Here is a 16,244-nt window from a genome sequence, read left to right on the forward strand (position 1 = left end):
TTATTTTGGCTTTAGGTTTTGAGATCTCATAGTATAAGTTTATCCTCATTACATTAATTTTTCTGTAATATTTTCACATGCTGTTCTATTTCAGATATGCTTTAGAATATGATTAAATATTAATATATGATTGAAGTCGTAGAAGTAAGATTATGATTGGAATTGCATTATCATAAATTAATTAGGAAGAATAGACACTTTTATAATGTTGAACCTTCCTCAGTTTGTTCAGTTACTTCCTGTTCTTCAACAAGGATTTGTCATTTTTTTAAATCTAGATTTTACATTTTCAGTATTAAATTTATTCTTGGGTGTTTTATTTTTGTTGCTATTATTAATGAAGTCGATTATTCCATTAACTGTTCTAAACATTTATTAGCAATACAGAAAATATCAATTTATATATATATTTTTTTTTGAGAGAGAGAGAATGAGGGAGAGAAACATCGATTTGTTGTTCCACTTACTTATGCATCCATTGGCTGATTCTTACATGTGCCCTGATCAGGGATCAAACCTACAACCTTGGCATATCAGGACAGTGCTCTCACCAGCTGAGCCACCTACCTGGCCAGGGCTTTATTTATTTTTTCAGTTACTTACCTTAATTCTCTTATTTGTTCTTATAGTTTTGGACAGTTATTTCTCATTAGATAATATTATCTGCAGACATTGATAGTTTTCTCATTTTAAATGCTTGATTTCTTTTTCTTAACTTGCCTCAAATTTCAGAAATGTTAAATGATAGCAGTGATGGCTGACAGCCTTGACCTCCATCTGATTTTACTGGGGATGCTCTCAGGTTTCACGGTACATTTAATATTGGCTGTTGGTTTGAGACAGATGTGCTTTATCTATGAAGGGAATTCTCTAATTCTAGTTTCCTTTTTTTTTTCCTTTTCTTGAGGAGAATAGTGAATTTTATCAGATGCCTTTTTGGCATCTGCTATGATGAGACAGTCTCTCTCGATGTATTAATTGCATTCCAAGAATCAACTTTTTTTAGTCATGGTTTACAGCTGTGTTTAATTTGCTAATATTTAATTTAGGAATTTCTGGTTATTCATTTGAAAGCTTAGGCTGTAATTTGGACTACTTTTTGAGGTTTCCTTATTCTAGCTTTGAAATACGAGTTGAGAAACTGGTTTTTCTGTGTTATTCAATAGCTTATAAGGGTGTCATTTTCCCCTTCATTTATAGCCACTTTAGGCACACCGTGCTCATTGGTCCTGCCAGTTCTGCTAATGCTTTTCCCGCTACTGCCATCACCTCGAGGTGCACTCCTCCTCATTTAAGACCCACCGTAACCAGCAATGCTTCTCTCCAGCCTTCTCCCACCATTTCCATAGGATTAGCACATGCTTGGATTCCAGCTCTATCCCTACCATAACTTATTCATCTGCAAACCTATTTTTCCCATTAGAGTCTGAATTTCTTGAAATGAGGACAGTAATATATACATCTTGTAAATTTTTTTCCTGAATTTCCAGTGCCTATCATTGTACTTGGCCTATAGCCTGTGCTTCATCATTCTTTTATTACATGAATAAATTCTTAATCCAGTTTTGCTTTAAATTTTGCCAGTGAAAACATTTCTAAGAGGTATGGGTATGCTTCTTTGCCTTCCTTTGACAATGAAACAGAGCTAACAATCACTCACTGACGTTCTGCACTCTCGGGAGCGCCACTGTGCAGGGACAATGGATGTGAAAGCATGAGGTGTGCAGTGAGAGCTAAGCATAAAAACACACAACAGCTATCAGACTTTCTTTGGTATTGAAAATGGGTCATGTATAGAGCATTTACTATGTTCCAGGTGTGGAATTATCAAGTTTATTTCTCGTAATAGCCTTATGAGGTAGGTAGTGTCGTCTCAGTGTTACATGTGAGTGAACTGCGTGTTAGCGAGCCTACATGCCTTGTCTGAGGACAAACAACGGGCAGGCCGTGGAGCCAGGGCCCACACTACCGCTTTCTGAATTGAGTCCGTCATCTGGAAGTGGCTCCATATTGACCAGTAAAGATAGTGTGCTCTTCCTATGTGAGAAAAGTGACAAATAACAGGCAAAGGGTGAAGTCTGATCAAATTCTCTACTGCCAGCCTCTGCCTAAGTTTAGTGCATGGTAAAAAGAAAACGATTGAATAGCTACCCACCTGCTTGGCTTTGGCATCTGTCTCTGTTGAAAGTGGGCCAACCATCCAGTAAGGTTTCCTTTATTTTTAGTTTATGCTGATTTATCCTAAGAGGATAAACATGGGCTATGTGATTGTGGATCCCCTCTCTTTTTCTTTCTGTGGAAGTCTGAGAGGGCACAGGGCAGGTAAGAGGAAACAAGTTTCCCTGAATAACCAAGTTCCTAGGCTTAGGAGCTCATGGCCATGAACTACAGGTGAGTGACTCTGGCCTATAGTCTGAAATGACGCAGACTTCAGGGTCCCCCCGCCCCCAAAGGGAAGGCAGGGTAGGGTCGCTGAAGCACAGTCTGAAGGACAGGCTAGCATTTTCCTGTTTGACAGTTTGCCAGCCCGGACTGCTACTTATTCCCTCCCCAATCATTCCTGCTTGTTTCTCACTCTGGGCTGCGCCCCCAGCACAAGCAATAGAAGTAGCAAGAGGTTGTTCAGAAGATTAAAGACCCAAGTCACCAGAGGCTGCCGTCTTGGAAGAATATTTAGACATTTTCCACTAGGCAGTCATTCATATTCTTCAGCAAAGGATGAACAGCGAGCCTGTTCAAAAAGGTTTCCTTTTCAGATCTCTGAACCTTGGAAACTAAAGTGAGTGCAAGGATTTTGTTTTGAAATTAAATATTCATTAGATTGGGTTAGAGCTGTTACTGTTCTTGAGAAGAAAACTGGATTTTTCCTTTGTTTTTAAAATACCTGCAGTCATTTCACTTAGGAATCAATTTCTGTACTAACCAGTCAGGGTAATACATGGTGTGATTTTTCTAATATAATAGACACTAGTTGGAACTGAATACCAAAAAGACTCGAACTGTTTTACAGAAGGTGCATGAGCAATTTGACATCACAGAAACCCTGCAGACAGAAGCAACCACGGAGTAAAGGAGAGACCTGGGAATCAGACCCTGGGAACCGTGATGGCCTCTGGGTGAGCTCCTTGGCTGTCAATTGACAGCTGTTTCATAGCATCTCTTTGTTTCCTCAGCTGTAAAATGGGGAGCACACTTCTTTCCTCCTGGGGTCTGTGTAAGGATTTATAATTAGTGGTTAGAAAAAAAGTGCTGCCTACAGAGAGGAGATGTTATTCCTATTTCAACATAAATACTGAGGACTGGCCACCAAATGGCTTGAAAGTCATTTACATCCTCTTTTAAAAAAAATCTTTCAGGCACTGTTGCTCACATTACCCTTGAATTTAAACATATTTTAAAAGCTTTCAAAGCTTTGAAGGTTGATTTCAATGAAACCTGTTTTTATTCTAGGCGTTTTTCCTACTGTCATTCTGAGTAAAACAAAAAACATTTACTGTCAAAACAACAAGGGTTTGCTCGCAAGCACAAAATGAAAGCAGAGATATCTGCATGATTTATTTTGGCATCTGACTACCAGTTAAATAGGACACCTTTTAATTTGTCACTTCTTTAAGATTCACTTAGGTTGGAAAAAGAAACCACCAGCACTTGGTTTCAGCTAAACTTGAACTAGTTGGGCGGAAAAGGTGTATTCTTTATTCCTCAGACACACGTCCTTTCAAAAGTGCCCGTTAAGGTGAAACCATGTATTCAGCAACATACTTCAGAGGGTAACATCTAATAGATTTTTTATTTTTCCTCAAAACTGGAGGAACTTAGACATCTAACTTATTACCAAGACCAACAACAGGTCTGGGAAGAGGCATAGGAGATTGATGCTTTGCCATGAGCCTACACAGAACTATTTAAAAGAGTGAATATCCAACTATTTTTTAAAATAAAAACCAACTACGAGTAAAGACGCAAAGTTCAAATCTCAACTCTACCAAGTCACTCACTTGATGTCTCCGAGTCTCAGTTTCTTTCTCTGTAAGCTGGGCACAGTATCTCCCTGGCTCGTGTTGCCTAGCGCCCAGCAGGCGCATGCTGGTTGCTCAAGGGTGAGCCGCTGCTGTCATTCAGAAGAGCTGGTGGAACGTTTTTCAGCAATTTGGTCCAGGAGTGAGCCCTGTATGAACGTTGTTTCTTCTAGCCGCCTCACATTTATTTTGCTGGAATCTAAGTCTATGCTCTCATTTTTGCAAAGTCAGTGGGAACATCTGTTCAGTACTTTCTGTGTAAGAAGGCCAGGTTGCAGGCATGCGTTTATGCAACCGTTAATATAACCATCCCTCAACAGAGGTGTTTTCTGGCATCCCAATGACCTAATTGTAATGTGTAATCTGGCTGATAATTGGCTAGACTAACTGATTTAGTAGCAAGAGGAAATGAAAATGACACACACATACACATATGTTCATACATATATACATACATAAACATATATACATATTTTTCTGTTCTTCAATACATATAGAAGTCAAGGTCCAGCTGCAGACTTTTTTGTTTTATGGTTTTGGGCATGGAGTGGGTAGGGGATGTGAATGAAAGTAAATGCTTCCCTCTTTGGGTCCCTGAAAGCAACTGACTTTGAAATGAACTAAGGTGGAATCTTTGAGAGTCTAGATGAAGCTTAGTTTAACCACCAACAGTTTATCAGGATTTTGTTTTCTTTTTAAGGAGAATTTATAAACCCATGGGGTTAGTCCTTGGGTCCTTCCCAACTTTGAAAGTCTCATGCTAAATGTGGTCCGAATACCACACGTCTGCAAAGCAAGTGCTTGTCCTGACAGCATCCTCCTCGTTCCTCACCGTAGCTGATCTTCCAAGCGTATCAAGTGCCTTAATTCACTTGAAGATGAACTGATTCAACTCCTGACAAAAGCTTTCTCTTCCTGGCCTGGTGCCAGGAAAGCAGGCCTTCCCCTGGCCGGGTGGAACCTTAGACAGAGGCAATTTCCTCTTCCAATCCCTTGCCTGAATATCCAGCAGAAACTCGTGGAATAAAACCAGGCTAAGCTGTTGTTCTCAAACATGTTTATTTGTAAGTTTTACATGGTGTGTTACAGAAATTAATGGAAAATTTCTAAAAATTTTGCTGTTCTGTTGAATGCATTGTACATAAAGTTAAAAATAATGTGTCCATATATGTTAACAAACTGTCATCTGAGGTAAGGTTAAAGTAGGTCTAGAAATGTACTGCAACAGTCATTTTCTCTTTCTCATCTTTATTAAAAAAATATGTGTCAGAACACAGAGATTGAAATGAACCAAACCCACAGAGTAAACTTTTGTTTTTAAAGAAGGTGCCTGGTACATGACAGGATGGGTTTCACCCGACACTGGGATGAGCACAAATTATCCAAAAAGTCTGCGGCATGTACGGGTTGAAGAGCTATGGGGAATGGGGACAGAAGGACAGGTGGCGTTTCCCTGGTTTCAAAATTTAAAGTGACAAATTTAGTGCCAGTGAAGGATGAGAAATTAACAGCTGTACACATGTATTTCTATCAGTCTAACTGGAACTGTGCAGACTCCCAGGGCCTTTCCATACGGGCACCTCAGCTCTCACGTGGACATTTCACTGTCCTCCTGGCATGGGATGCAGCGGTTCTGAGCTCACCGAACAGCAGTCGTGAAAAATCAGAATTCCGCCAGTGATAACATGGATGGCAGTTTAAAATCTGGCCTCTAGTTCCCTCACTGAATGCATTACATGAGCCATAGTCTTTATGTTCAGAGTCAGTTACACTTTCAATCACATTCAATGAATGGCCAAGTCTACTGGGCTGTCGTCACCTTCTGCTGTGAAATCAGCTCTAGACGGCTTACCTGACAGAGCGACATCTGCCAGAGTTCACTTTGAGTGTGTCAGAAGCAACCCCAAGGATCAGTATTAGGGTGTGATACTGCCAGATACACTCAAGACAGCCACATCGAAGGAGAAGATAGCACCACTTGTTTAGAATCAGAGTCATGGACAACATTGTCATTTCAGCTGTTTGTAAATGGGAACTGCCTGTCTCATCAAATCCCCAGAGCATACCATCAAGCTGGTTTCGGGACAACTCTATGGTTAGCACACCTTTCCCATTTCCCCCTTCGTGTGAAAAGATTGCCTAGTTATATGATGTATGCACGTTCCTGGACAAGTCATGGGGACAAACAGGTGATAGCTGCAGAGGGAGGTAAATGGCCCTTCTTACTTTCTGGGTTCTTCAGACCTTCTGCATTAGCGTGACATTTACATATATTCTGCAATGGACATCTGGTCAGTTTCCCTAACTGGAAAAAAATTACATTCCAGTGACCCAATAATGTAAAATTTGGACTTCTCAATTTTCTCTTTGTGAAAAAGCATACCTCCTTCCAAATCATTTTCGTTTCTATTGATATGAAGAACCAAAGTACGCAGGCCTATTTAAGTTAGTCATATCAATGTAAATTCTAATTTTCAAATTTAAAACCAAGTAATAGTAATCACCATCAAATCCAATTAATCACATGCTTCTTTAAAGTTTTCTTTTTAGTGTTAAACCACTAAATTCAACATACTATAACTGCATAGGAACATCAGGAAAACACATTTGACCTGTAGAACAATTCTCTGTAGGGCAAAAATATATAGATTCTTTATGAAAATCATGTGCTAAACATACGAACCGAACACTGCACTTTTTGTCTCATAAATGTAAAAAAAGGAAGCTTAAATTCTTCTGTTTCATGTACAAACAGTCCAGTGATTTCTATGGGGGTGGGTGGGACTGTAGAGGTTGGAGGGAGGTTTAGAACCTGAAGGACAGAACTTCAAAATGTGAATTGCCTTTTTCTTTTTTGATGCAGGAGGCAGGTACTCTCATGGAAAGCCTAGATTAAATGATGGAGTCACATGATCCCTTTCTGTTCACTAGCTGCTGCTGATTGGCCAACTGCCGCTGCCCGCTGTCCCTGAACTCCAGCTTCCTCCCGTGTGCTCCAGAATAACACCTGGAAAGCGAGCCCCAACCATCAAGTTCATCACATCCTGCACTCAATCTGCTACCTTCTCTACAGTGTAATGGCATTATTAAAAAGCATTTTCATTAACATTTATATTTACAAAAAAAAACCTGGCAATTTTTTTTTCATTAGAACTCCTTAAAGCCGTTTCCCTTAAATATTTAAAGAGTTTAATGGTAAGGGTTTTTTTTTTTCCCCAAGGTATAAAATAAAAATCCCATTTGAATTTTCTGATGTACAAAAAGAGATAGAGATGAACCATTGTGACCACAGAATCAGTTTGTTACTCTGAATATTCCTGTCACCACTGTTCCATTAGAAAGTCGGGTTTTAAGATCCAAAACCACATTACCAGGATTGTACCAGAATTATTTGGCAAATGACTTTTCTTTGAAAATGGCGCGTGGAGAAGACACTTGACTGCATAGCATCACAGCAGCAAGATACCGGGAAAATAAAAAATGTCATTTTATTGTACTTAGAATTTAGAGCTTCTCAGGAAATCAGATGTATCTTTTCATCCTTTTCATCAATGGGATTTGATGTCCTCTCCTACTCACAAAATGCAGGTTCAAACTGAAAGCTGTCTTTCTTCACCAGGACGCAGAAATAGCTAAAGGGCTGTTTTGGCAACATTCTTGATCATAATGAATATAATCAATCACTTATTTGTCTTGTGATTTCCTGTTAATTCATTATATATGAGACTTTTTTCCAGTTAGATTTCTTCATCAATATCTTAAAAAAGTCAAAAGCAATACAAAAATTTGTACACCCATGAATTTTCAAACATGACAAGGGAAGGAATGGGAAAAAAATGGCCGACCAGGCCCTGTGGAGCAATGAAAAAACATCATCATATGTCAGAAGGCCTATGGATAAGGAGATGGTGGTCACAGAGGACCTCTTGCTTTGCCTAAAAAAGTCAGTCTCAACCTTGCTGTACCTCTCTGAGGCCTGTCACTCCAAATTTGACATCTCTACAGTGGGCAACAGGTAGAGAAATAAAAAGAGAATTATCATTTTGCATTCTGGGTCATCTTCAACCCACATTAAGTGAGCTCAGAATACTTGTCAGGTAAGCATTTGCTTGATTTGTGATTTAACATGGGGTATGATTTTGTTATACTTATGTGTGTGTGTGTGTTTTTGTTTTTGTGCTGCCATAGATATCTGCTGTTGGTTGCCAAAAACTCTTAGTTCCCTCTTCCAATCAAGTTCCATTGGGCAATCATGAATTTCTTCATGGGATGAAGTGAGGTGAAAGAATACAAGAGAGCCTGTCGCGATGCTGATTTCCATGCCAGTCTTGAAGCACCCGCCACGAGCCCACATTGATGCTATTTCTTAGGTCTGTTGATCTGCGCATAGAGAGGCTCCAGCTCCTATGGATAGAGGGACAAAGTGAGACCCGCTCTTTTCCAAATAGGAAGTTCTGAGACAGCTTGGGAAGGAGAGTTGGGGATTAACAGAAAGGTGATAGTGGCTGATGGATGACCTTAGGTGATTTTTGGATTATTTGATCATGGTGCATATCATTTTGGCAATAGTTTTTATCATCAAGAACTACTCACCCAGTTTTGTCCTTGGTTTTCAAGTGAGACTGACTGCCCCTTTTAGGGAAATAGCATGGTATGGTAAAGAGAGCCAGACAAGCTGTGTGATATGGGCAAGATACTTATCCTTTCTGAGACTCACCTCCCCAACCATGAAATGGGAATAATACTATTTATCTTACAGGGTTCTTAAGAGGATTAGAGATAATATATATAAAGCATCTAGCACAGTGTTCGGCAATAACAGGTCTTCAGAGAATTGTAACAACCACCATGAGTCAAGTGCACATTTTTTCAGCAGTTTTATGAATGTCTACTTGATACGGCTGAAATTCTATTTCAACCTGCTCTTTGGTTTCTTCAAGCAGAGATGACAAATGGGCACACTTTACGGCAAGAGAAACAGCCATTGGGTCATTAGCTCTTAGTGAAAAGCTTCTGGGACTTGTTTCCATTCAATCTGCTGTTTCAGGTTCGGCCAGTCCTTTGCCTGCACCCATGGGGCTGTCCTGAGATATACACACACAGGACATGGCACAGCGACCTTTCCATCCAAACGCAGATGGTAAATGGTGCTTGGCCTTGGTGAAAGCACTTCGGGACGTCATGTCAAAAAGGCCGAGGAGGCACTGGCTGAGCAGATTGTATCAACACTCTGGTCTTCAGCCTGCATAGGCCCTCCCATTAAAACTGATCTTTATGCTGTCACTCTTGGATGTTTGTGCCAGAATTAAATGCACATAGTGACATCTCAACTCTGCCATATGTTACATATTAGCCTGCCTCCTGCCATGGGAGTATAGAGCTTTTTATATGCTTATTTTCTTGAACCATTAGATTAAAATGGCACCCTGTGAGCCCCTACTATGTGTCTAGCACACTAAGTATTTTCAAGTACACTGACATTTTTAACTTATCACAATGGCCATGTAAAGCAGATGCTTTGTCTCTTTTGCAAATGAGAATCAAGCACAGAGGGGTTAAGTAATTTGCCCATAGTCACACAGTAGTAAGTTTGGGACATGAGACCTAAAAGTAGGGTCCAGTGCTTTTTCTAGTCTATTACAACAGCTGACAAAAAAAAAAAAAGAAAAAGAAAAAGAAAAGAAAAGGCCATCTCTTCAAGCTATAGTGTTGTGGAGTGCTTTGGAGTTTATAAAGCTCCCTCGTATCTTATTTTATCTGCCTAAGGGTCATAGGAATAGCTTTTATTCTTTCTGTCCTCATTCTGCAGATAAAAACTGAAGGTCAGAGAGGTGTGTGATCTCAAGGTCGTTGTGCTGCCTCTCATGTATTTAATATATCATATTGCTCGTCTTTATTGTAAAGTTGAAATGAACTAGAAGATAATTTCGTCCAGATCCTTCATTTTACAGATGAGCAATTTGAAGCTCAGAGAAGAGAGCTCTCTTATTTCATCAAAGTCCCGAGGTTATTTAGTAACCATGCCATGAAAAGGATCTGGGATATTTTCTTCTAGAACTCATTATGTTTGTATTCTTCCGGGGAGAAAGACCCTCTTACCCTCCCAGGCACCCTATTTTGTAATGAATCAGCACCTGTTTGTCCCTTCGGGCTTTCTGCCTACGGACTTCACACTGCCCTTTAAACATAATGAAAACAAGTAATTCTTCTTCCAGCTGTCCAATGACAGAAAGTATGGGAGCCTATTCTTCCACATCCTGCTTCTGGTTACAGCTTGCCAGTTCCTTCTGCCCTTTTACATGGGAAACTAGCACAGTATGTGCTCAATAAAGGTTTGTTGAATTGATGAATATGATATAGTTTGTACGTTCTTTGCTGTTCTGATCCCTTTGTCCTCAAAAGTACTCCAATTTGGCTTTAATTCTCTCAAAATCTAATCTAGCAAAATCTATAGCAAGATGATTTAGTAAGCAGCTAATCTATCCTCTACCAATGCCTTGAAATGTTTCAAATACCTGTTGTAAGGCTAACTTGTAAGGTTCCTGTGTGTTTGTGTTCTGGGATGGGGTGGGCGAAGCCACGGTGGAGTCACAAAGTACACCTTTCCAGTACACAATGCTGGAAAACACCATTTTCCTTGTCCTATGCCGGGCGACAAGGATGCATCTGAATCTTCCCTGGGCAGACTTGCTCAGCCCACTCTCCTTTTCGGCTGCCTTCAGACGTCAGGCTGCCTTGATCTCACCCTACAATGTGCTCTCTTCTAATTTTGGAACTAATTTATTCAACTGAGAATGACACCTAAAAACAGAAGAAGACAGCAGGCTCAGACAGGGTAATTAATGCCACACTGCATTAACTTTCTGCAGCTGAGATAAATATTCACACATCCCCTGCTTGCTGGAATTTAGCTTCAAATGCCCGTCACAGCAGCAGTAACGAGTGCAGTCAACTCTCCATTATCCCCACTGATGAAGGGGATCGCTGGTGTGGAAACCCCCATGCAGCAGATCATCCCAAAATCTGACACTGTGATGCATTGTCTGTTTGGTGATAGCTTTACCTTCCTTGTTACTGAAATTTAGACTGTCAGAGCTGGAGGGGAGCATGGAAATCATCTGATCCAGACATTTCTGACCTGACTTCTGGCAAGGTCGCGATGAGGTCCTGAGGCTATTTTTGATATTCTAACATGTCTAACTGGACTCACACATTAACACAGCACACTGAGTGTTTTTGTTTGTTTATTTGTTTTCTCTGGGCAGATCTGACCACACCTCTGTCCTTCTTCAACTCCTTCAAAGGCTCCCCTTTACCCACAGGGTAAGGTCAAAATGCCTTAGCTCAGCACAGGAGACCCATTAGTCTCATAGTCTATTAGAACCAATAAATGCCCCTTCTAGTCCAAGGATCAAAAGTCAACTTTCAGGTCAGGTATATCAGGCTTTTTAAAAAGTTTTTTTTTATGCCTCTGCCAGAATGTTCTTTCTGAAATGAATTTGGTCATGCCAGTCCCCTGCTTGGAACGACCCTCCTGACTCCTTATTACCCCAAGGACAATGCAAACCCCTCAGGGTGGCACAGGAGGCCTTTCCAATATGGCTTCACCTGCCCACCCAGCCTCATCTACCTCGTCGCTATCCTATGCACCCCCTTCTGTGTGGTCCTTCTTGTCTACCTGACAAGACGAGACTCTCTGACCTCTGAGACCCTGCTCTGGCATAACTTCTGCCTTTGGGGCCTCTTTGTCCTGCACCTGGGAGTTCATATGTTCAGAGCCAGCCCTAATATAATGGCTTCCTAGACTGTGTAGTGCCCTGTGCAGACCTCTATTTTCACTGCCATTATGTTATCTCCTAGTACCTTCTACACCAGGGGTGTCAAACTCATTTTCACCGGGGGCCACATCAGCCTCTTGGTTGCCTTCAAAGGGCCGAATGTCATTTTAGGACTGTGTAAATGTGACTACTCCTTAACAGTTAAGTGAGAGCTTGGCACTGCAGCCAGGTAGAAACAAGGTGCCAGGCCAGATAAAACGAGGTGGATTCGGCCCGCGGGCCTTGTGTTTGCCACCTGTGTGCTACACAGTGAACTCCACTGCACCTTTCTCATCAGTATCCCAAATGCTGAGTGAGAGCTTGGAGCACGGGAGGCACACCTGCTAACAACATGAAGAACGAGGATGTGAGTGACTGAATGAGTGACGCTTCTCTTATTGGGAGTTGCCAAATACTCATGAACTTTAAGCTCACCTGTGCTTGACATATTAATACTTTCACTTCTAGAGGTTAACCAAGTAGGTGGAAAACCAGCCAGTGCAAATAAAAACAAAGTCAACCCCCAACCCTTGAGTTAAGTTGAATACCCTGATTTCTGGGAGGTGCAGTGAAAAACGAAAGCACGCAGATTTGAAGTCTGCCAATCCCCTGCAGCCAGAGTCTACCGGGGACGCACTTGCAGTTGAACGTGTTGGGCTTATTGCTCAGTACAGTGAGGGGAGCACGGGCATCTGTGTAGTGGTCGTTAGGAAGGGCTTATTACAGCACTGAGCTTATGTTAGATAATTTGGGGAGGGTCAAGAAAGTAAGGGGGGATGCCCTCAGGAAGCAGGGGTATGATTATTTTAATAAATCTTACCTTGAGGGCCGAACGAATGGAGCGAGGTTATAGGTAGGAGAGAATGTTTGGTCATTTTTACAGTGTGGACAATGCTCCTGTTTTGCCTATGCTTGGCCATGTCTACCGAGTGGGCTTCATTTGTTTTGACCCCTCATGGTCACAGAGGTGGCCTTGTCCGACACTGATGTTCGGTGAACTAGTTCATATTCAACAGAACACCAAAGCCTGGCTGTGAGGGCTGGAGACTCCTGGCTGTCAGGCTGCTGTTCCCTTTCTCACTGTTACCCACTTAGTAACTGTAGGATTCTGTAAAGGTTCCTTAACCCATCTGAGAGCCAGCTTTCTTATCTGTAAAATGAAGCTAGAAATCCTCTCTGTCAGCTGTGCAGTGAGCATTGGAGGACAAAATACACACCGATTGCCTCGCACAGAGCCTGGCCCAGAGGAGGCACTCTGGAATGGTTAGGTCCCTTATGTCTGGGTACGTGGCTTTACACCTCCTCTCCAGAGGATGGTCTTAGGCTTAAAAAATCACTGGTAGGTGGCTTCTCCTTCACAGCACGTAAGTGTCACTGCACCTGGGCTCTGTTATAGCACCTAATGATGGCCATGGGTCAGTTCGGGGAAACTGCAGAAAGAATGTGGGATTCACCTAAGGAATCTGTCTGCCAAGCCCTATGGATAAGGGACTCCCACATATGTGCTGAATACTTGAAGAATGAGTTACGTGCTCGCGTACAGCAGCCAAGCAGAATCACGGACTAATAATAGCTTATTTTGACAGAAACACTTGCAGTCTATAAAGGACTTCTCTGTATTACATACATGGTCTCGCTTGGGCGTCACACTGAGACTGTACCCTGGGCAATCCTATCTCCATTTACAGAGAACAGCAAGGCTCCCCAGAGTTCATCTATTCTGAGCTTGTCACACAGCAGATGAAGACACCAATTCTCTCCCATGGGCAGGAGAACCTGTCCAGAGTAAGCTCCTTGCCGTCAGAGGTGGGTCCTGGATCTCAGGCCAATGGTCTCCAGCAACCCTAAGGAAGTCCATGCTTAAGGGACTTGGGTCCTGTTGTTTGTTAGCTGGAGAACGACATCCTGGGGAAAGGGTGCTGTTGAAAGATCTTGTTTGAGGATTGGGTCTTCCATCATCTAACCGGGTGACCTTGGGAAAGTCAGAAGGTTCTAGAATGCACAGCTGGAAGGGCCTGTGGGCACTGTTTTACAAAAGACCAAAAATCAGAAATGAAGCCATCTGCTTCAGGTCACACAGTGATTAAGTCCAAGGGAAGCTGCTAAAACCCAGGTGTCCTGGTCTTGTTTGTGTGCTCGAGTTATTTAACCTGGGTCTAGATTTCGACCCTAGACCTGTTACATGTGAATCTTTTGATTTTAGCAAGTCATCAACCTCTCTACCTATCATATTTGTGAAATGGAAAAAATAAGAATACTGAAGAGAATTCCTCTGAGGATTGATTTAGGTGATGTTTATAAAAGTGCTATAAACACACCAGTAACTTTAAAATATATTTTCTTAGTGGTAGTAAATGAAAGGCATTGTGATTACTCTGCAGAGTGACTTTAGAAGCAATGAGTGTGATCCAAGTCAGAGGTCAGAGGTCAGCCCTTTGGCCAGTATTGGTGGCTGCCTATTTTTTGTATGGAACTTGGTTACACTCTCTGCTGCTTTTCTGCCTCAACAGTGGAGCAAATTAGTTGTGACAGAGATCGTATGGCCTATAATACATAAATTTACAGATAGTTTGCCAGCCTCTGATCTAAATTATCAGTGTATTCTAGTTGTGCCCACTACTCCCTAAAATCATGTTGTAATTTTGATCCCTTGTTTGGTTTTCACTTTTGATCTCCAGAGCCTCATAGCCAGCAGCCCACTGGCATCTCCGCTCGGATGTCTCATGCCCACCTCAGGTTCCGCTGGTCTCAGAGGGAACTTGCCTTCCTTCTGCTCACGCATGTGCTCTGTGCTCAGTAGCACAGTGACTGGTGCCACCTACAACACTACATCAGGAACCTGGGGGCAATCCCAGGTATGTCCCCTCCTTCCCATTTCCATGCAGTCTTAGCTTCCTCCTGATTTCATCTTTTAGGTATCTCTAGGCTCAAAGCCCACGCCCCCATTCTGGCCCATACTGCCCTCCGCCAGAGCCTGCACGTCTCCTGCCCAAACCTTTCCACCGGCTTGGGCTGGACTTCCCTCTGAGTGCCGTGCCCATGAAATGGACAGATAAGTTTCTGTTCTCTTGGCTTTTTGCTTTAAGATTCTATCTTTTGGTTCTATTTAAAAACAGAAGAGTAATAGTAATCCTGAACACATGTATTTTACTTTCAAAGCTTACAAAGCACTTGTGCATTCGTGATATCCTGTGATTCTGAGACTGCCCTGGGAGGGAGCTGTTCTAATTATCCCTGTGTACCCACTTGAGGGGACCGGGGCTTAGAGGGGTTACGAGTTTGCCGAGGTTCATGTGCTTTGGAGCCGTAACTCAGACCTGAGTCCCCTGAACTCTGTGTGCCTTTCTTTTCTTCTGGGGGGGGGGGGTGTGTTTGAGTGTAAGATACTTCCTCCCAGAACATCTGAAGTTCAGCTTTCTTTTCCCTCGAACACTAGAAATCCATCAGATAAATTTTATATATCTTGGGTTCCTACTATGAAGATCAGTATTAAAAAAACGACAGTGACTTGTTACTGACGGAGATGTCTATTGTTAGTGAGCGAGGCAGACCAGACAATTCCCTATTGTTACAGATGCTACTCTGACTTGACTGACAGCTGGGGTGTCTGATAGGCAGTTTATTTACTTAGCCATTAAACCAAATAAATGTTTTCCTTTTTCTTTCATCTCCTCAAAAGCTAACATTTTGCCCTTAAAATTGGTCCAGCAACATATCAGTGAAGTATCAATTACCTGCCATTCCCACACCAGCCATTATAATATTACTTTGGTTCTTTTTTTGCCCCTGTTGGCCTAGTCTTTCAAAGACACGTGATTCTCCCAGGCGGGAGGGTAGGAGAAAAATGAAATAATGGAAGATATTTCTCTTTATTGCTAAAACAGGATTGCTGTTTGCGATCGGCCCTGTAGCTCCCCCCATGGAGGACTGAGCCCATTGGCTTCCTCTTACTGTGGTGCAATGTGGCTTTAACGCATCAGCCAATGGAACCCCTGCCTCCTCAGGATTGTGCAGGTATTTCTAAGAAACAAACAGCTAGAGATAATGGGTTCCAAGGGCGATAAGAAAGGCAGGACTCTTCACTGAGGAAAATAAAACCACGGATGTGACTACCCCTGCTTGTCATCCCTCTCCGCATGCCTGGAAGAGCACTGGGAACTTGCGGTGGGTAAACTTCCAGTTGGTTGGGCGGGTGAATGGGATCGAGGCAGGAAGATCGAATGTAACCTCGCTGCTATTGATGGAGGGGTCTGGAAAGGCTCATTCGGACTTCCCCTGTGGGTGTTGAGGGGATACATGTGCAAGGCTGGTCTCAGCCTCTCGGCTTGCAATTCTGGACAGGCAGTTGTGAAACGGCCAGGCTAAGCTTTCAAGGGAGAAAAGTGCTTCATCAAAGATTATAGTCCAG

The 16,244-nt window shown here is 42.2% G+C and overlaps 1 protein-coding gene across 10 annotated transcripts in view; it reads right to left on the reverse strand.

The window, feature by feature from the left end:
* Positions 1 to 5,059: 5,059 nt before the first annotated feature.
* Positions 5,060 to 16,244, reverse strand: part of DAB1 (DAB adaptor protein 1) — a 390,626-nt gene continuing 379,441 nt past the window's right edge. For all 10 annotated transcript variants that reach the window (XM_053920559.2, XM_071220931.1, XM_071220932.1 and 7 more), the window contains one exon: positions 5,060 to 8,423. Coding sequence is in view for 1 of the 10 variants with exons in the window: in XM_071220926.1 (XP_071077027.1) it covers positions 8,379 to 8,423 (45 nt within the window). In the remaining 9 variants the exon portion in view is untranslated. The remainder of the gene's footprint in view (positions 8,424 to 16,244) is intronic.

This window comes from Desmodus rotundus, chromosome 3, assembly GCF_022682495.2.
Source record: "Desmodus rotundus isolate HL8 chromosome 3, HLdesRot8A.1, whole genome shotgun sequence".
In the NCBI taxonomy this organism is placed as follows: Eukaryota; Metazoa; Chordata; class Mammalia; order Chiroptera; family Phyllostomidae; genus Desmodus; species Desmodus rotundus.